This window comes from Mastigoproctus giganteus, chromosome 2, assembly GCF_048544385.1.
Source record: "Mastigoproctus giganteus isolate SK-2022 chromosome 2, ASM4854438v1, whole genome shotgun sequence".
Lineage (NCBI taxonomy): Eukaryota > Metazoa > Arthropoda > Arachnida > Uropygi > Thelyphonidae > Mastigoproctus > Mastigoproctus giganteus.
This window is the reverse complement of record NC_143576.1, coordinates 240,887,138-240,909,316: the sequence shown is the minus strand read 5'-3', so window position 1 is coordinate 240,909,316 and position 22,179 is coordinate 240,887,138. Positions and strand designations below refer to the sequence as shown.

General features: G+C 33.1%; 1 protein-coding gene across 4 annotated transcripts in view; it reads left to right on the top strand.

Annotated features, from left to right (window-relative positions):
* The window catches only part of LOC150090305 (protocadherin-like wing polarity protein stan), a 426,116-nt gene that overhangs the window by 261,182 nt on the left and 142,755 nt on the right, over nt 1–22,179 (top strand). For 2 of the 4 annotated variants that reach the window (XM_090389794.1, XM_090389793.1), the window contains 6 exons: nt 4,830–4,996; nt 11,191–11,337; nt 12,906–13,022; nt 16,981–17,143; nt 21,487–21,764; nt 21,962–22,145. In XM_090389794.1, the coding sequence (XP_090245920.1) occupies nt 4,830–4,996; nt 11,191–11,337; nt 12,906–13,022; nt 16,981–17,143; nt 21,487–21,764; nt 21,962–22,145 (1,056 nt within the window). Of the gene's footprint in view, nt 1–4,811; nt 4,997–11,190; nt 11,338–12,905; nt 13,023–16,980; nt 17,144–21,486; nt 21,765–21,961; nt 22,146–22,179 lie in introns of all 4 variants that reach the window. The other 2 variants (XM_090389795.1, XM_090389792.1) reach the window with 1 other exon arrangement.

Here is a 22,179-nt window from a genome sequence, read left to right as displayed (position 1 = left end):
TAAAAACTAAATAACAACAGACAAGATCTCTTCTTAATAAATCCATTCTATTATTTCCATATAACTGCATTCCCATCAAGGTGATCCTGCAATACTTCTTTAACACCACTGAATCCATCATTTTTGCCTTCCCTTTATGGCTTTTAAGTAACTAAGAAAATAAATGATGATGTCATTTAACATCACAGAGAAACTTTATATCAGGAACAGAAAAAAATTTTATCCTTAAATGTGGTTCTACATTGTCTGTTTCTATACCTGTTTTTAAGATAAATAAAGATGAGAAACTATATTTCACACTTATATGTCATTACCTGTTTACACATCTATCTTTGTTGTTTATTCATGTGTTCATTAATTATGTGTGATGATAACAGGATTGCGTGAATATTTGTATATTTTCTAAGGACTTGTAATTTCATTTTATTATTTTTTTTTTTCAAGGTAAAAACCATTCTTTGGAAAATGCTAGTCTGGGGTAAGAGTTCTGGAAAACATGTTTATTACCCCACAAAGGAGCAAGCACACAACAGAAAAATGAAATTTAAAGATGCAACATACTGATGCCTCTTGCCATCAATATGTTGTATCTGTAAATTGCATGTATCATTTTTATTAATTATTTATTATGAGTAAATTCAGAAAATCCAACAAACATGTGAAGCCACACCATCTTATCCTTGAATCTGTCAGAATATATATCACAGACAGATTGAAAATTAAAATCTTTCTTGAAAATTTGATATGCTTTAAGTATGAAGCTAATTTAAAAATCAAGCTATTTTTATTTGATGCTATAAATTCTTATATTCCATGGTAAACAATTACTATTTCCTGAAGATTACTCTGAAATAACAGAGAATATTATTGTATTGCACCACTCATTTTCATATAAAATCATATTTAATTAGTTTTAAGATAAATTGAACTGCCTAATATGTTTATTATTTTTTTCATGGTTCAGTTAATAGTATAGTTTATACTATTTATTATCTTTTTTTTTTTTTATGTACATTCTTTTATTAGATTTTTTGTGTACAAGTTGCTTATATTTCTCGCCTCTTCCTCATATTTGCTATATAAACTATAAAATATTATAATAAATATTTTTATTAACTATTAACATTTTATAATAATTAATTATTATTATTTTATAACATTTTATAATGTTTATTATTTTATAATGTTAATTATTATATTCTAAATTATTATAGTGAAAATATGCACTAATTCAAAGTGCAATTACAAGATGCAATTTACAGGTGTTCAGTCTAGGTTTCTTGGGTCACACAATACTTAATTCTTAATATACCTTGGCTCTTGTTTCCCTGTCAAGAGATTTAGTGATACAACATATGCATGTCCTAAAATCATTTTTATTTCTTGGTAAAGGTGGTATATATGGACTTTTAATTAAAAAAAAAATAATAAAATAAACAGAAAGAACTAATGGAGTAATGTAAGGAGATCTTGGGTGAATTTAGTGCAGCCACCCATCAGCCACTGCTTGCACTATTCATTCAGCAATTGGTTCTGGAAATAATTAGAAGGATTGAAATTAATTAAGTTTTCATATCTTGATGGAGAAGGCATTCCATCCTGTTGGCGAATAAAGTCTCTTCACTCTCTGCATCCATGGGACAGAGTGGAGAGACTTTGTAAGAGATTGTTCATTGATTAACCTACCTTCCCAGCTGTGAGAACAATATTCCATGGTATGGAAGATTTGAGATTTTTACAGAGTGAGTAGCTGTTTAGAAGAAAAGTAATGCTGGCGAAGGTAAAGAAAGCCTGCACGAGAAGCATGCAAAAGTCGATGAAATTTACTGGTAAAAGTACTTTGCCATAACGGCATTTGTATTGTTGCTCGCTCAGTAAACATACAGTAGGTGTTATCGGTCAGGAGAGAAATTGAATCCCATGGGAGATTGAAACCCTCCCGAAGTGGATGGGGTAACCTGACCTTTTTTCTTTAGACTCACTGGTGAACTAGTGGATAAATTGTTTATTAAGAAAGAAAAAAAAAAAAAAAAAAAAATGGAAAGGAAGCCCACACGAGAAGCACGGCAAACTTCAAAAAAGTTTACCGGTGAAACTACTTTATGACGCCAGAACTTCCAATATGACTCTGTTCGTGATTCAATTAGTTAATTCAATTAGGGATTCAAAAGAAAAAAGGTCAGCTTACCCCCCCTCCACTTCGGGAGGGTTTCAAACTTCCTTGGGATTCAACTTCTACTCCATACCGATAACACCCACCGTCTGTTTACCGAGCGAGCAACAATACAAATGCCATTATGGCAAAGTACTTTTACCGGTAAATTTCATTGAACTTTTGCATGCTTCTTGTGCAGGCTTTCTTTACCTTAGCCATAATGCTGAGAGCAAAAGAGAAAACCTTGTTTTTTAGATGCAGAGGAAGCAATATTTATGACATGCTTATGCCAAGAGAGGTTAGAAGTCAGGGTAATCCCTACATCCCTAATAGAGATATGAGATATGTAATCTTGTCTAAAAATCTCAGTGTCATTGAAGATAAGTATAGGAGCAGAAGAATCCTTTTTATTTGATATAAGACATGACTGAGCTTTAAAAGGATTGAAATTTTTACCCCATTGGAAAATTACTCAGAGATCAGCATTTAAAGAATTGGTGGTGGATATTCAAGAAGTTGGAGCTGTTTGTGCAGGGCCAGGTTTCTCAAACTGGAAGGTGGAATGCAATATGCTATCATCAGCAAAACTATGGATAGGATTTATAATCAGTGGAAGAAGGTCATTAAAATACAAGAGGAAAGAGAGAGAGAGAGAGAGAGAGAGAGAGAGAGAGAGAGAGAGAGAGAACTGGACCTCGGGTAACATGAGCATTAGTGGAGCAGTTAGAAGACAAAGTTAAAAGAGCGGTCAGAGAGAAAACTGGATACTAAATTACAAAATACAGTGGGCAATCCATAAAATGGTAGCTTATTCAGAAGATTTATGCGAAACACAATTAAAAGCCTTTGAAATGTTCAGAGCAAATGCCTGAGTTTCACCAAACTTTTCCATTGAATTTGTCCATAGATGGGCAACCTAAGCCAGTATATCACCAGTGGATAGACACTAATAGTATCCATATTGGTTATTATTGAACAGATGGAAGATCTAGATAGTTTAGGAGTTGGCAGTTAATGAATTTCTCCATTACTCTAGAAAAGTAGAAGTAAGTGCAATGGGGTGATAATTGGATGCGGGAGATTTGTCACCTTTTTTTGGGAACTGGCTGGATATGAGCCAATTTACAAGCAGAAGAAAAAACACTATTGGAATAAGAAAGTGTAAAATGCTGACAGAGAATAGGAGTGAGCACAGGTTTTGAGAACAAACCTAAACCAGTATATCACAGTGGATAGACACTAATGGAATCCATATTGGTGATTATTGAACAACGGAAGGTCTTTAAATAGTTTAGGAGTTGGCAGTTAATGGATTTCTCTATTACTCTAGAAAGAATAGATAGAAGTAAGTGCAATGGGACAATAATTGGATAGGAGAGATTTGTGACCCTTTTTAGGCTGGATATTAGCCAATTTACAAGCAGAAGGAAAAACACCATTGGAATAAGAAAGTGTAAAATGCTGGAGTAAGCCCTGGAGCACAGGATTTGAGAACAAATGGAGAAATATCATCAGGATCTGGAGCTTTCTTGGCATCAACATCGTTCAGATTTCTGCCTAATTATGTTATTAATTATGTTTAACTAATATAATCAATCAATAAATAATAATTAATGTTAAATACTAAATAAAAATAAACAGCTTATTATTTTTAATAAATCTTCACTTGATTATCATTGGTGTTTACCTTGTTGTCATAGTATCTGGGGAAATCGGATTTTGTATACATAGACTTATGATAATGATTATATAGTATGAATTTTCATTCCTGTGATCACGACATACGGTCGAAAAGCATCATCAGCTTCAGGAAGGAAAATCGTTTTGCAATTTTTTTCATTAAATTATTTTAATTAATTTTCTTATTTTTAATTGTGCTAAATTGAGTTTTGTTGTGTTAAATTGATTTTTAATTATTTTTAAAATTATTTGTTACTCTAATGTGAGTTTTTCAATTTTTTCGTTTTAATTTCTGGAGAGTATCATATGGAAGTGTTCTACGTACTATATTGAGGTAAACTTCTCTTATTATTTTACAAATACAGATAATGATTATAAAAAAAGAAGAGAACAAGTGATAGTAGTTTTGCTATGCCTGTCCTACTGACTTGTCTCAAAAATTTTTCATGAGTGATGCCTTCCAGTTCCCATTTAATCTCATCAAGCCACAAAGAATCTCTGAGACTTAAGATTAAAAAAAAAAGTCAATTATAGGATAGTCACTGTAAGGAAAGATTGCTCCTGTTATCTGTCAATTTTTCCTCACGGTCATTTGAGAATGTATGCTGATTGAAAAGAAATGTAATCTTGAAGTATTTATATGATTTTTACAGGTTTTTATGATAATAAAGTGTGAAATCAACATGGCATTAATATAATTTTTAGGTTTGTTTCCTTATGCAATATTCAATAATTGTAATATTAGATCTAAATCTTATTCTCTATTCACCTAAGTTATTAATTTCATAATTCGTAAAATATTTTCTGAAAACTGTTTTATTGATGCATATTAATATTGTACCAATATTACACACTTAAACTGTATAAATGTTATAATGATTTTTTAATGTATATTTTTAAAATTTTAATTAAAACACCTATTGTTTTTAAAATTTAAATGTTTTATCCAAAGAAAGTTGTCTATAAATGATTGCAGTACAATTTTGGCCAACAGGAGTAGAGCCAACCAGACATTTTCTTGGAGATGGTTTTCTGATCTTTAGTCCACACTTGCGCCCAATTCAGTTGCAGTGGATAAACAGTTTATCATTCAGAACAAGGCAGAAAGATGGTCTTTTGATGAGAATTCAACTTGGACAGAGCACATATGTCTACCTAGAGGTGATTTTTTGGTGTTTTGATTTTGTTCTATATATTACATAGAAACTGTGATCACTTCATTAATATCATACATGTTCACAGGTACATTGATTGTGTGTATTTGAATGTATGCAGTGCCACAAAAAAATTCACATTCATTGTTAAATGATTGATGTGTTGTTGCCATAGCAGTTTTTTTTTTGTTTGTTTTTTGTTGTTGTTAATAATCCACCTATCATATGGCCTTTTATCATAAGCAGAAATTTTGTATCCAAAAAATTTGTCTGAATTTAAAAAAAATAAAATAAAAAAAGAGAAAGTAGGATATGGAAAAAGTGAGATGAGAATCAGTGTATTGTTTTTGAAATGTGTTTTTTTTTGGAAAACAGTTGACTGCAGATATGGTATTGTGTGACAACCAATGAATAGGAAGAAAATTAAGGTGATGTATATAATTATTTTCACACTTGGAAGCCATACTTTGCCTTGTTGGCCATTTTTTGTGGTGGTATTTTTTACATAACCATATAACAAAAATATTTTTTGTTTTTTGTTATTTTTGCAGGATTAATAAAATAAAAATATAATAATTAATAAATTAAGGTTTAAGTTTTAGGACCTTAAAATTCATTTAAAAAATGATGCATTTGCACTAACCTACATATTATAAATTGTAAAACCCATAATAGTATATGAGGATATGGAATGGACACTGAATTCCTCTTTTAGCAATTCAGCTTCCATTCCATCAGTATTCAGAATACTTTTTGGCAAAGTACTAAATAACTGTTGTTTCAAATCTGATTAAGTAAGGTATGTTTTTCTGTGAAACCTCCAAAGAAAACATTGTTAGTTTTGTTCTATATGGGGACAGAAATGTTGAGATATGTATGTCAGGGATATACATATCCCTGACATACATATCTCAACAAGAAATTTAATATATTTCTTATGGAAGAATTTCCTAATGATTCTCGCAAGAGATTGGTTTAAACTACTTAAGGAAAAAAGATGGCTGTTTGTCAGATTCCATATTTTTTGAAAATAAATATAATTCCAGCCTTAATGGTCTGTTATGATGAGAATTGCAGTAAGAATTTGGCATTTTTTTTTTTTTTTTCATATTTAGGCTGCAGTTCATGAATTGGATAATCAGAAATTATCATAATAATTTATTTAATCATAAATTAAATGATGAACAAAAATTTTAACTAATTAAATGTTAAATGAATAAATAAATTCCTTTATTGTTAAACTGTATATACATAAAACAGATGAAACAAATGTACACAAGCAATATTGGCAACCAGTGATCAGGGGGAGGGTTGCAGTAATGGGATTAATATGGTAATGGCTGGATTAAATCTAGATTATGAGCCAACATTTCACATTAGCAAGATGTGCATTGGGAGCTGTTAATTTATGAGAATAATAGAAATCTAAATTAGGCGAAAATATCATACATACTGTGAAATTCCTACAGTGAATGCTACTTTGAGATATTAACAAGTAACATAGGACTTACATAGATTATTCTCAGGAAAATGAGCATCAACTGCTTTCAATGTACCTGTTATGAGAACTTTAAAATCATTGTATAATGAATCTGTTTTTCTCTATCTTTATATTATTCTTGAAAACCTAGTAGCTTAATTGAGTTATGTGCAATGTAGTTGCTTCTTGGTATATGTGATCATATGCAACCTTTTGTAATTGACCATTAGCTTCTTCATTTGCATATATTGCATTTATAAATAAGAATATTCCATTATATTTAAAGCAATAGCTTTAAACATAACAAGCAGTTAGCAGGAATAACCAACTTTTCTGCTAGCAGGGATAAGGAGGTGATTATCTCATTGTATAAGGCCATGGTTAGGCCACATCTTGAGTATTGCATATGCATACAGGTCTGGAGGCCTCATTTTAAAGAGAATATAGATCTGCTGGAATGGGTGCAGAGAAAGGTAATGAGATTGGTGAAGGGAATAAAAGGATGTTCTTACCAAGACAGGCTTTAGTTCTGCAATTTGCAGCATCTGGAGACTAGGCACCTGCAATGTGATCTGATTGAGGTGTTTAAGGCTTTCAATAGATTGAGTAAACTTTTTGCTGATAACATTCTTTCCTTGATCAGACACAAGGGAACATAAATTCAAATTGAGGAAGAATGGTTGCAGGATAGGTGTGCAGAAGTTTGCCTGCATCAAGCAGGTGGTTGATTATTGGAACAAACTTCCATCTGTTGTTGTAGAAGTTGGCAGTTTGAATAAATTCAAGAAAGAACTAGACAGATTATTGGAGGGACAAATAGACACTGTGAACAGATGTGGAAGGTTTTTTTTTTTTTTGCTATTGCTTTATAAGCTTGCTTCCTTGCATCATATGCCACCACTACTACTAAACTACTACTATGGTATAATAACCTACAATCACTGATGCAGTAACAAAACAACTTGATGCTAAAAAGTGTTTTGCCTTTGTATATTTGGATTTCAGAAAAGCTTTTGATACTGTTGCACATGAAAGACTGCTGTGCAAATTGGAGCAGTGTGGCATTATAAGAGCAAATTAATGCTATTGATAAAGGAATGGTTGAGTGGGAGAAGACAGAGTAGTTATCAATGGGTGCTGTTTAATGTGGACTAATGTTATTAGTAGAGTTCCACAGGGTTCGGTGCTGGGTTAGTTGTTTTTTGTGTTTATTAATGGTATTGATGAAGGCATATCAGGTTTGATGTCCAAGTTTTCAGATGATAGAAGGTTGACAGGGTGGTTAATGATAGTAATTAGGGTATGCTCTGCAACAAGATCCAGAAAAATTAAGCAGATGGGCTGAGAAGTGGCAATTGAAGTTTAACATTGACAAATGTTAGATAATGCATATAGGTGGCATCAATCCAAGATTAATGTACAAAGTGTGCAGTACCACTCTCAGGATAGTGGGAATGAAAAAAAATATCTAGGGTAAGGGTAATTGTGCAGTCCAGTATAAAGTTCTCTCAGCAGTGAATAAGGATTTGCCAGCAGGAATAAGGAGGCAATTAACCTGCTGTTAAGGTAATGGTTAGATTACACCTTGAATACTGTATACAGGTCTGGAAGCCTCATTTTAGAAAGGATGTGGATTTGTTGGAACAAATGCAGAGAAGAGCAATGAGATTAGTGAGGAAACAAAAGGGTGCTCTTACCAGGACAGCTCCAGTTATACAATCTGTGGTGCCTGGAGACTAGATACACCTGTGAGGAAATCTGATTGTGGTGTTTAAGGCTTTAAGTGAATTGAGTAAGCTCAGTGCTGATGGAGTCCTTTCTCTTACTCAATACTTCCTGCATACACAATGAGGTGGGGGGCTTATAAATTTTAATTAAGGAAGAATGGTACAGAATCAATATGCAGAAATTTACCTTCAGCCAGCATCTATCTGGTGTTGTAGAAGTAAGTAGTTTGAATATGTTCAAGGAAGAACTATATAAGCTATTAGATGATATGGATAGGTGATATGTGAAGTTTTTTTTTTTTTTTGGCCGTTACTGTGTATGCTTGGTTTCTTGCAATTTTACCACTTAATATTAACTATTAACTACCATTGCATAATGCAGGAATTCTGTGAAAATAATTTTGCTCCAACCTAGAAAAAGTATACTGCCTAACACTTATCAATGCATTTTTATGCAACATTTATAAAATATCTTTCAACATAATCAGCTTTTCAAAAATATTTTATTACCAAATTAAAGATGTGAGTGATGAGATATGTATTAAATTTGAAATCTGTAATTTTCAACAAATTTAAATAAATTACATGATTTAAGAAAATTAGAAATTTCAAATACAAGAAAATGGTAGAAAAATAACTTTAACTGATTAGTCATTACCTTTGTGGGTTACATCCATGCATAGACTAAAGATTATTAAACATAATTAATACCACAATAATCTTATTTGACTAGCATTATATTTCAAAATCTATTGCAGTGCTTAGTGACATGCACTCTTTATGGACACAAGCCTAGTTGCTTCAGGCTTGTGTTCATAAGGAGTGAGGACCTCAGTGCTTTTTATATATATGTATTTATATATACAAATAATTGTTTATTTGATGACATTATCATTGAAGAAAGCAACTAATTCAGTATCATAAGCTAATGCATATTCATGCCTAATTAAGTTGTCCTTTTAGTGGCATAGTGTGCAGGTAATTGAAATAGAGAATAGTGAGAAATTAAGCACTTAGTGTGTGAAGCTGACAGGGTAATAAGGACAGTAATTCAGTAATTGAAGAGGTGGTACAGGATACACCATGAAGCATATGATAATAACCTGTAGTCCTTTAAGGAATTAAAGACAGATTACACTACTCAGATTGAAGTGCTTAATTTTTCACTAATTTCCATAACACGTTTACCATTCAGGTAATGTTAAACATAACCTATGTTTAATACATATTTCTTATATTATATCTGTACTGCATATTAATTTATAATTCATTTTCACTATAGCCCTATCCATGTAACTTCTGTATCTATACCCATATGTCCTATTAAATTTTCTGATAAAAAAATGCTTATTTGCTTTTTCTTTTAAGTGAAGTCTGCATAATTTTAAAATTTTTAGTATTAAATGGTTTATTGCATTCTACTGCATGTTTTTGTAAATTCTGACTTTTTTTGTGTTACCTCTTTTGTATATGTCTGCATTGTTTTATTCAATATTTAACTAGTTTTTTCCATGTAAATTTAGCATCACATATATTTTGCCAGTTACATGTCTTCTCATTAATTGCAGATTAGGATTCATAAACATATTATCCACTTTATTAATTTGTTTAAAGACAGCTGAAACTCTGTATCTATTACAAATTCTTCTAGTTTTTCTTCTATCCCTTTTATATACACCACTGTAATTGCTCTGTTGTATTTTTCTATACTCATGTCCTCATTTATTGTTTAATTTCCCCAGATGGTATGGATAGCTCTTGGTTGATTGTATTGATATCAGAGTGTAAATCTATTTAGTGATTTTTAGCCCAAGTAGAAAAGTAAATTTATTAAAGTCAGTATTTCACAGTTTGACTTCATGGAAGAATTCATCATGAAAAATGCCAGTTTTGTATGTTTTTCAGAATACAGCCATTCATACTTTATACCAAATCTGTTGAAATGACAGGTAGTACTGTATATAGAGGGGGGGGGGGACAACAGTTATTGAAAAACTGTCACTGTTTTCGTAAACTGGCTGGTTTTTTTTTTTTTTTTTTGTAATTTTAACAACTGGCTTTGTTGAACTGGTGAAAACAAGCTGGGTGATAACCACTGGCCCTAGACTTCTTAGCTGATAAAGGTTAGAATAAAGTAGTATGACTGTAAATTGCTCTGTTTTGTGAATGCTTGTTGAATTTTCCATTTAGAATTTCAATTATCAGATGACCGGGTTAGCTATTCAATAAAGTTAACCATGATGATCCAAGATGATCTTGGTGTCAGTCTCAGAGTAACTTCAAGAAATGGTATTAAAGTTAGATTGAAGGTAATATATGATGAAGTAGATCTAGGTCTCAATGAAGAAAAGACGTTTTTTAAAGTAATATATTCTAGCAAAATAAATGTTATTAATTGATCAAATTAGACTAGAATTCAAACACTATCCTCAAAAATGTTACTGTTATTAATATACATTTTTTAATTGACTGTTCATTTTCTTTTATCGATCAGTAATAATTGCTTATATCTTTACTGTGGTAATAAAATATTTGTTGAGCATATTCACAGATATTTTATAATTTATGTTGATAAATGTCAAGAGTTAGAACTATGAATATAAGTTTAATATTCTCTTAATACAATACATATTCAAGGAAGTTGCTTCACTCATATTCAACAGTATGTTGAGTTCAGTAATAAACACATTAGTTATGTTTATTACTTGACTTTAAAATGGATCTATGATTAGAGTTGTACAATATTAGCAACCATCTAACCAACTAGATTTTTTTAAGCATTTTGTAATTTTTTTTTAGAATTTGATGCCAAAAAAACTTTTTTGCATCATTAATAAAAAAATAATAGTCAGAATAACAGGCAACTTTGTTGGTAGTTATTCTGATTATTGTTTTTGTTAATTTTGTTACTACTTTTTTTAGTTATTTTTTCTTCCTTTTCCTTCCATGATATATTTGTTGCTTTGAATAACTTTTGTTTTTGCTTTATTTCAGATTTTGGGAGGCTATATTCGTTATCGGTTTAATGAACAAATACTGTTGCTTAAAGATATTACTGTGAATGATGGAAAATGGCATAATATTGAAGCTAAATGGATGGAGAATGGAGTATGGTTGAGCTTGGATTATGGGCAGTTTGAGGTAAAAAGTTATTCAAATACTGGGAATATTCATTTAGAATAATTTGTTGTTTCTCTAATCCTGAGCATTTTCTATCTACGTAAGATAGTTGTTGTTGTTATTGTTATTTGGTTTTTAGGAGCATTAGCAACTAAGGCCATATTGCTCCGGTGCGGTGGTCATTCCCTGACCTTTCCGCATGCTCCGTATTTGGTGGTGACGGGCTCGAACCCCAGTCTAATGAAGAAGCGTGTGCTACGCACTGCTGCTCCTTCCCACCTGGCTACGGAGGCGCCACGTAAGATAGCGAAACACATTCAGTCAATCTGCTGAATTATTTATTTATTTATTGTTTTTTTTTTTTTTTTTTTTTTTTTTTGCTATTTGAAAGAATTTAGATCAAAATTTTTCCTCTGTATGACTAGAGCCATAGTCTAAAAATCATATTATGATGGTTGGTATAACTTAAAAAAAAAAAAAGTATTATTTATTATTATTTTTTTTAATTTCAGTGTGAATTGCTGGTGGGAAAAGAAATTATTTTTATCCTATGCCAACAACTTTGACTTTAAGAAAATTAACAAAGTATTTAATTTTATTTCAAACATATTCTCTTTCACAATACAGTAACTTTTCTTGTTTATTTTCTTCCATATGTTTGTATGAGTATTTTTTCTTTCTTGATTGTTATCATAAACACTATAAAAACAAAACATATTTATATAATGGCAGTAGTTATTGTTTTTTAAATTGATCTTATGGGATAATTTTTGTGTCCTCATTTGTAAAAGCTTAAATGTCTGAATATTTCATTAATACATATGAATATTTCTCTTTGAATGGTTTGAGCAAGCTCAGTGCTGATGGAATCCTTCCTCATGCTAACATTACACACGAGGGGAATTAAATTCAAATTGAGGAAGGATGGTTGCAGGACAGATGTGCAGAAGTTTGCCTGTATCTAGCAGGTGATTGATTGTTGTTGTGGAATTGGGTAGTTTGAATAAATTCAAGGAAGAACTAGACAAATTATTGGTGGGGATGGACAGTGATGTGTGAAATTTTTTTTTTTTTTTTTTTTCGGCTGATGCTTTATAAGCTTTCTTGCATCATTTGCTACTGCTAATACTAATACTCTTTTTTTTTTTTTTTTTCCAAAGACCAAAGGTAAGCAACCTTTTTCTTATAATGTAATTCAATACTGTGAAGTCATCTTTTTGCTACATGACAGTATAATGGATTTGCTCCTTGTCACTCATTTAAGATAACTGGCCATCCCAATTCTAACTTCTCATTTTAATTTTCTGTGTTACTAGGTAAACAGCATTTTCATTTCATTTCATTCCGTTACTTTCTTATTCCAAGCATAATACTTATATTTTAATATGTCGTAACTTATAACCAAGAAAACTTTAATCAGTTTTGACTTCGATAGTTAAGAGTTTTCACATTTTCAAATACTAGATGGTTAAGAGAATTTCAAGTACTAGATGGTTAAGGGATTTTCATTAACACAGTTTCAAATACTAGCTTTAATGAAAATTTTTAATGTTTCAAGCCATGCTTATATTTATGATATATTTTTACAGGTAACTAAAAAACTAGAAGGTCATATTCAAGGACTTTATGTTGGAAAAGTATCTGTAGGAGGGCTAGAACCTTCAGATTCAGATGGTGCTTCCATATATTTTAAGGGCTGTATTCAGGTGGGCATAATAAAAAAAAAAGATGATGCATCTGTTGATTGTTATGAATTTTATTATATTTATACATTAATACCACATTATATAATTTACAACTTAACTAAAAGTTGTGTGTGTGTGTGTGTGTGTGTGTGTGTTACTAATTCAGTAGTTATTATATTTATAAACAGAATTAGTTAAAATTCTATAAGTAGAATTTTAACTAAAGGTAATTTAAATTGCTAAATGCTATTAAACACAGGAAGATCAATTATTTTGAACATATAGCAAAGTAAAAGTGCATGAAAATGTATTGCTGAAAGGCAAGATTGAATGGAAAGGGAAAAAAGTGCAATGAAAAAAAAAAAAAAAAAAAAAGATCGAAAAACATTGACAAATAGGCTGGGTTGAAGTTTCAACATGTCCTTCAAGATGGCTCCAGAGAAGCACACAGAAGAACAAAATTTACTTTTAAGTGTGTACATGCTCACATACATCACACTTCTTCTAAATGGAGGATCTCTTGCTGTTGTTTTTGTCTAGACACAAAATATTATTATAACTTATAGTACTTTGGTGCTATAAGTGGTTTGAAGGCTGGGATGCTGGGAGAAACTTTGCTGATATTGGACTTGCATTTGATTAAGTTGTAATTTACAAAAAATGTGTACGAAGGAAGGTTGATCTAGAGAATTAAAGTAGAGGGAATAAATGGTGAAGGATGTTTAGTTTGGAGTGGATCTGTGAATAGATGCTCACTAGTTTGTAGACTGGTTTGGTAGATGTCAGATGTCAGTTCAGAATAGCTTCTATGGGAATATCTATAGAAAAGGCATGCAGCAGTGAGGGATCATTAATTGCAAGAGAGGGCTCATTAATTAACTTGACTGCTTGCTTTTGGATTTTGTTTAGGAGTTTTAGAACCTTACCAGGTATGGGAGTGCTCTATCGTGGTAGAGGATTTGTTGTTTTTACAGAATTGGCAATTTCTCTAAGAAAAGTAACCTTGTTGTCCTACATTTTTCAGATTCAAAGAAAGTAGTATTTATAATATCCTTATGTCAAGGGAGGTCAGTAATAAGGATTAATCCAAGCAAAAAGTTCTATTCTGGCCTTGAAATCTGGGTAGTTGAAGATAAGCTTATGAACTGATTTTTTTTAGGTGAAACGGGATGATTGAATTTTAGAAGATATTAAATTAATTTCTTTATTCTTCAACCCCAGTGAAGAATGGAGATTAGATTTAAGGAACTAATGGTGGTTATCCAGGTAATTTTTATTGTGCATGAAATATATATTAGTAAAATAATAAGAGGAATTTACCTCAATATAGTACGTAGAACACTTCTGTATTAGTAAAATAATAAGAGGAATTTACCTCAATATAGTACGTAAAACACTTCTGTATTAGTAAAATAATAAGAGAAATTTACCTCAATATAGTACGTAGAATACTTCCGCATTAGTAAAATAATAAGAGGAATTTACCTCAATAAAGTATGTAGAACACTTCCGTATTAGTAAAATAATAAGAGGAATTTACCTCAATATAGTACGTAGAACACTTCTGTATTAGTAAAATAATAAGAGGAATTTACCTCAATATAGTACGTAGAACACTTCCTCTGATTCATACTATATAAAATATATATGCAAAGGGTGCAATATACAGGAATTATGAATGTATTCAATTTATACTACATTGTGTTAAGATTTAAAAGAAATCTTTAGATGCAATTATGCAAGTACATCAAAGCTTGCTGGAACTGTCTTGTCTCTTCTGCCTCTTGTGCTTTCAAAAGATTTTAAACTGAAATAAAATGTAAGCAAAGGATAAAAATTATAATGCAAATTAAATTTAATGGCAGGGTTCAAACAAGTCCTGTGATGGCTTAGAGGTTATTGGAGTAGTTTGTTCTTGGTGGCTTTATGCCTGGTGATTTGATATAAATTATCAGGCAACACAGAAGCCTATGGCGGATATAAGCTAGTCTGTAATCAAGTCACAAAGGAGGTTAGGCAGGTGAAGGCAGATTATAAGAAATCTTTGGCAAATGACACAAAGAAAAACAGCAAAGAGTTCTTTACTTATGTAAACTGTAGACGGAAGGGGATGAATCAGATTGGTCCACTTAACATAAATGGTTCAACTATTGATGATCCAGCTCAAGTAGCTGATAAACTGAATGAGTATTTTGCATCTACATTCACACATGAAGAGTTATTCAAGGAGGGGAATGCCAGAAGTTTATCAAACTCTAACAGAGAGCTAAGTGATTTTGTAATAACTGAGAGCAAAGTGGAGTAGAAATTTTTGAAGTTAAACATAAACAGGCACCTGGGGCAGATGGAATCTATCCAGTTATAATGAAGGAGGTAGCAAGGGAAGTAAGCAAACCCTTAGCCATAATTGTGAGAGTATCCTTAGAGTCAGGGGAGGTCCCCACGGACTGGAGATGTGTAAATGTATCTCCAATTCCCAAAGGTGGTTCAAAGGATGACAAATAATTATAGACCTGTTGTTTAATTTCTGTTCTGTGGAAAATAATGGAGTCACTGATTAAAGAGATGATACAAGATCACCTAGACAAGACAGCAGTACTAGCTCAGACTCAGCATTGGTTTGTTACAGGTAAGTCTTGTCTGACCAATTTGATTGGATACTACGATGTGGTCACAAAGGAACTGGATGCAAAAAAATAATTTTGATATCATATACTTGGATTTCAGGAAAGCTTTTGATACTGTTGCACATGGAAGACTGCTGTACAAATTTGGGGCAGTATAACATTAAGGGCAAGTTTCTGAAATAGATAAAGGGAAGGTTGAGTGGGAGACGGCAGAGAGTGGTAATAAATGGACACTGCTCTACGTGGACTAATGTTATTAGTGCAGTTTGACAGGGTTCGGTGCTGGGCCCATTGTTGTTTTCTGTATTTATCAATGATATCGATGAAGGTATATCAGGCTTAATGTCCAAGTTTGCAGATGATACAAAGGTTGGCAGGGTTGTTAATTCACAGTAAAGACAGTATGCTACTGAAACAGGATCTAGAAAAGTTAGGCAGATGGGCTGAGAAGTGGCAACTGAAGTTTAACATTGACAAATGCAAAGTACTCCATATGGGTGGAGTACCCAAGAGAAACGTACCAACTGTGTGGTACTACACTCAGGGAGTTGGAGAATAAAAAAGACCTGAGGGTAATTGTGCAGTCAGATATGAAGTTCTCTGAACAGTGCAGATGGGCTGCTAGAGCAGGTCATGGAGTTTTGTCAGTGATATATAAGAATTTTGCTAGCAGAGACAAGGAGGTGATTATCCTTTTGTATAAGGCAATGGTCAGGCCACACCTCGAGTATTGTATACAGGTCTGGAGGCCTCATTTTAGGAAGGATGTAGAGTTGCTAGAATGAGTACAGAGAAGGGCATCAAGATTGGTGAGAGGAAAAAGTGGTGTGCTTACGAAGAAAGGCTTAAGTTCTGAAAGTTGCAGCATCTGGAGACTAGGCACCTGTGACATGATCTGATTGAGGTGTATAAGGTCTTGAATGGTTTGAGCAGGATGCCGACAGGAGACTTCCGCTTGCTCAGATTAAGAATCAGAGGGGGCATAGATTCAAATTGAGGAAAGACAGTTGTAGAATAGATGTGCAGAAGTTTGCCTTTAGCCAGTGGGTAGTTGATTGCTGGAACAGACTTCCATCTATTGTTGTGGAAGTTGATAGCTTAAATAAATTTTTTAAGGCTGTACTAGACCAGATGGGTAAAATGGGATTTCTTTCTTTCTTTCTTATTTCTATTTAATTTTATATTCTAATTTTTATCCTTTGTATTTTCATTTTATTTCAATAAGTTTAATAACTTGCAAAAGTACTAATTGCAGAAAAATCAAATGACGTATTATTTTAATATAATGGTGCAGATTTCTAATGGAATTTCTGATCAGGGCATTGCATTTAGTAATGTAATAATTATTTTAGGATGTTCGAGTTGGACCAAGTAGAGAAGCATGGCTCAGGCCAGCAGTTGAAAGAAATGTCAAAGAAGGCTGTCGCATCCAAAATCCCTGTCATTCTAATCCGTGTTCAGTAAACAGCCGATGTATAGATCTGTGGGATCATTACATCTGTCAGTGTAGTGCAGGTAAGCAATTAAAATAAAATTTTAAATGTACTTAATTAGTTAACATTGAGAATGGTAGATTCCCCACTTTGAAAATGAAAGTGAAGAAATGTTATCATTACCTGAATTAAGTTCATCTGGTTCTCTATGACAGTATAACAGTTTCATCACTCATTTAGAGACTTCTGTGAATCCTCCCAGAAATTGGATAATAGGATATCCTCACTCCCCCCGTCTCTTCCTCCATCCACAAAGTTGTTGTGAATTTTATCAATTTGCTCGGCATGCAAAATCAGGTTGGGAACACACACACACTTGTGCAAATGTAATGAACTTGTATAAAATAGCTTAAGGAATTGCATGTGAGAGTAACTTAAATTCTTAATGTGAAAATGAATACGCTAAATTATACTTAACTAGTTAGTTTAATGAAATTTAAAAGTTACAACAAGATAAATCATTCAAACTAAATTAATTCAAGTACACTCTCAATGTTTTGGGACCCGTTTTGGACGACTTCATTCTCATAAAATCAGGCATCCATACAACTTTACTTGTTCAATCCTCAGTGTTGTTGTATCTTGAAAAGCAAAGGTTTAAATTTCATTAAACTAATTAATTAAGCATAGTTTATGTTCATTTCCACATTAAGAAGATCAATTCATTAATAATAAATCTGATAACTTCTAATTGATATGATGCTTGCCTAATTTTTCCTGCATAAATGTTTTCAAATGCAGTTGATTGTGATTTTTTTTAAAAATTTGTTTAAATCTGTTCTGTTTTATGCTTAAGTTAGAAGGCAGAGCCTTAAAACATCTCTGAAAATATAATTTTTTCCCTCCTCACATTAATTGTTATAAAAAAAAAAAAAACCTACCACAGAGCCCTTTTTTCATTCAGTACGGGTCATATATCAATTTACCTAGAAACAATTTGTCCATTTTAAATCGTGAAGTCAATGGCATGCCCATATTGCTTAAATATCATTATTTAATTCCTGTTATGACATTTAAATGAATTGTTAAAACTGATTTTGGTAATTTACTTCTTGGTAAATTGCATCTCTTTTTGGTGAACTTGAATATGATCCATCCTGTAAGTAATCCTTGATGATCCACCCTTGACGTTAGCACCGCTATTTGGTGAGTGGACCTCTCAGTGATGCTGCTGGTCTTCCAGATTAGCATCACTGGGATCCAGTACCCACAGACTAGTTTCCAGGTTGCTACCATTGGAATCCAGCATATTTTTTTTAATTTCTACAACTTATGGAAAGTCAAGAAGGGAGAGGACTCCTGGTGGTTGAGGTTCCCAGCTCCAACACACTACTTTGGCCCTTGCTTTGACAAGATGGGTGGTTCTGGGATGGGTTGCCTAGGATCATTTGTCTAGTGGGTTCGTCTGCGAGGGTCAACTCTATTGCTGCCATGCCCCTACTCGCATAGTCTGAGAGACAGGATTCATGCAGCTGGAAGGGGTGTAGGTATGGTGTGTGGGTAGTCCTGGCTGCCCACTCCCAAGCGTATTTATTGCTTGCTGGGTAGTGGTAGGGAACCCAGGCACTGAATCAAAATTAAAAACATTATGAATTCCTATGACGTTATTTCTTCTGGAGTCCGAACATGGGCCCTATCAGAAAATAAAAACAAAGAAACAGATAATGCCAATGCAGCAAAGAAACCTACCAGAGAACCCTTTTTTCATTCAGAAGGGTTTAGAAGGATTAGCAGGTTCCTTCGCCAAAATTAGTTCAGGCTTTGTTCTGGGAATCTCTTGATGGAAACCAAAAATGACAGGCACTATGAGCAGCTACTCTGAGCAACTTCAATTGGACGAAAACTGATTACCGTGACCTAAGTATGAGCCAACATGCTCATACTTGCACCTACTTTTGCCTTTAAATAAGTCTGCTTACATCAGTGCTATCTCTAGGATAGTGCTGAAATCAGTAAAGGGGTCAGATTATAGAGGGTATGCTTGAAAAAAAACAACCTTGCCTTTCTAAATGCAGGCTCCAATACCTTTTCCACATGCCTACTCATACTTTTACTGCCATTGAACTTTCTCTCTGCTCTGCTTCCCTCTTCCCTGTGTGTGGGAGATTGAAGAAAACCTTTATGTTAGTGATCACTTTCCCTTGATATCCACTCTTTGCAATGGGAGACTGCCACACATCTAAGATATTACAGTGGAAGATCAATCTTGCTGATGGAATGCTTTCAAACATCTGGCAATGTTTAATACCATCACAGTCAGCGAGGAGCCAATTAATGACACAGTTAAGTATATCACAGAAAATATTGTCCAAGCAGCAGTAACTGCAATTTCGAAGACATTGACTCTGTTTCCACCTTTTTCGAAACCATGATGAAATGCAGAATTCACAGCTGCAAGAAAGGCACAAAATGAGGTGTGGGGGATATTTTATTGATATCCTAACACAGGAAATCTGTTACATTAGATGTCAGAGTCAGAAGGAATCATTGCTCCACTTCACATCTTCCATCAGTTGGACAACAACACGAAAAATCTTGTGGGACAAAGTCCAGAAAATGAAGGGCACATATATCTCACACCTTTCATAAATCCTAGAGTATAATGGATGTGCAATTGCAGACCCAACTGCAATTGCGAGCACTCTTGGGGAGATATTTGCTAAAGTGTCTGCTAAAACATCTTGTGCCCCAGAGTTTCTGACTAGCAAAAATCTGAAAAACAGCAATTGAAGCTGTCCTCAAATGGCTGTGAAGCGTACAGTCAGTCTTTTACACAATGGGAACCGAAGGCGGCATTCACTCTCTATCCCAGTCAAGTGCCATTGGGCCAGACGACATCCCTTATGAGATGATTAGACATCTTCCAACAAAATCTATGGATTGTCTACTCTGTCTTTATAACAAGAATTGATCTTGAAGAGAAATTTCTGGACCCCTGTCATAAGACAATCATACTTTCTTTTCTTAAACCAGGAAAGGATCCAAAAATACCAAATAATTATCATTCTAGAGCTCTATTTTAGGTTGTGTAAAGAATAGTCAATGCTTGACTCATGGTATTTAGAAGCTAATAACCTCCTTTCCAGGAGAAACAGGTCAGCACTCTACCATTTAATGTGACGGGAAACAACTATTCTTATGCTTTCCTGAAACAAAAAGACCATGTCAACTCTCGGCCAAGTGGCTGATGGGTTCCGATTTTCATCCCAGAGGACTATTTGCATCCACTTTTGTTGGAAGCACAACCTTCACTTTGAACTGGAACTAAAGCTCAAACAAACATGGCCCCAGTAGCATCCGACACAGAATTCTGGTACTTATATTTAATAAAAGGTTGATATTTTTACATCACACCTATCAACTTCGAATAAATTGCTGCACTAAGGGCCTGTACATGTTATGCACTGTATCCTCTAACAAGTAGGATGCAGATCATTACACATTACTTCAACTTTATTATGCACTTCTTTGTTCTAGATTAGATTAGCGGTCCCAGGCATATACATTGGTTAGAAACAGCCAATTCAATGGCTGGACTCCACTCCTGATGGTGGACTGCAATGGCAGTCCACCCTCAGGTCATTTGGATTGCTACTGGAGTGTTCTGAATAAAACCCAAACCAACCCTATATAGTTAGAAAATTAATATTTCTTAATTTTAGGTAAGTGTCTTAAATTTTTTTAACAGATTTTCTATTAAATGTTTACAATTCCAGTCATTATTGTTCAGTAATCAAAACAGTAATGAAATTTAGAATTAAATTTAAATATTTTTTTCATATTGTAATAAGCAGCATTTTTTTGTTAATATCTGAAGTTTTTGTTGGAAATGAAAATATTAAGTGGCTGCATGCATTTTACTGTAATGCTGTTTTGGTTGGTTAAAAAAATTATTTTAAGAATTTAGTTTAGTGATGGATCAATGCAGTTACCAAGATTTATTTATAATACCCTATACTGTGCAGACTTTTGTTGAACATAAAATAAAAATTATTTTCTGAGGCTTTTTTGTTGGAATGGTGGAAACTAATAATGCAAACTGTATATATTGTGCACAAACAGAACTATGTATTTTTAAATAGTATTTCTTCTATTCAAAATGATTTAGTAAATAAAAAATATCTAAGGTACCTAATACTGGACAGGAAGAAGACAAAAATATCTAAGGTTAACTATTTATGCATAACGTACACAAACTAGTCACCTTGGATAATTTTCGTTTGTAACCCAACAAATCCATCTGATATTTTCGAAAAAATATTTTTAATATTTCTTTCAGACACATACTGAAAGAAATATTAAATTGTGATTTAATGTCATTGCCATTTAATTTTCTAACTATATATTCACATGATTTCACCCTAGGTTTTGCAGGTCAAATGTGCCTTCCTATTTGTGAATTAAATCCTTGTGAACATGGGTCACCATGCCAATCTACAGAACCTGGAAGCCTTGATGCTCATGGACGTGGCTATTATTGTGAGTGTGATTCTTTGCATTCTGGAAAGTACTGTGAAGTATCATTGGATCAACCGTGTCCTTCTAACTGGTGGGGATACCCTATTTGTGGACCTTGTCACTGTGATGGAAGCAAGGGATATGACACTGACTGTAATAAAACCACAGGAGAATGTACATGTGAGGTAAATTATGAATATTTATATAAATTAGATACCTACATTTATTTATATAATCACTTGTATTAATCTTCCAGTAAACGTTTATTAAAGCAACATTTGAACAGAGCTGAAAAATTACCACATCCACATGAAGTGTTAATTATTATTACATTATACCTCTGCAGATTAATCCAGACTGTTTTTTAATTATTTTCTATTAGGAGAAGCACTTTCAACCTCCTGGTAGTGATGTATGTTTTGACTGTGATTGCTATGCTACTGGATCATTTGGTAATCAGTGTGACCCTATAACAGGCCAGTGCCGTTGCAGAGCTGGAGTGATTGGTCGCCGTTGTGATTCCTGTTCTAATCCATTTGCAGAAGTTACCCTTCGTGGATGTGAAAGTATGTTGATTGTTTTCTAAATTTCTTTGTCAAT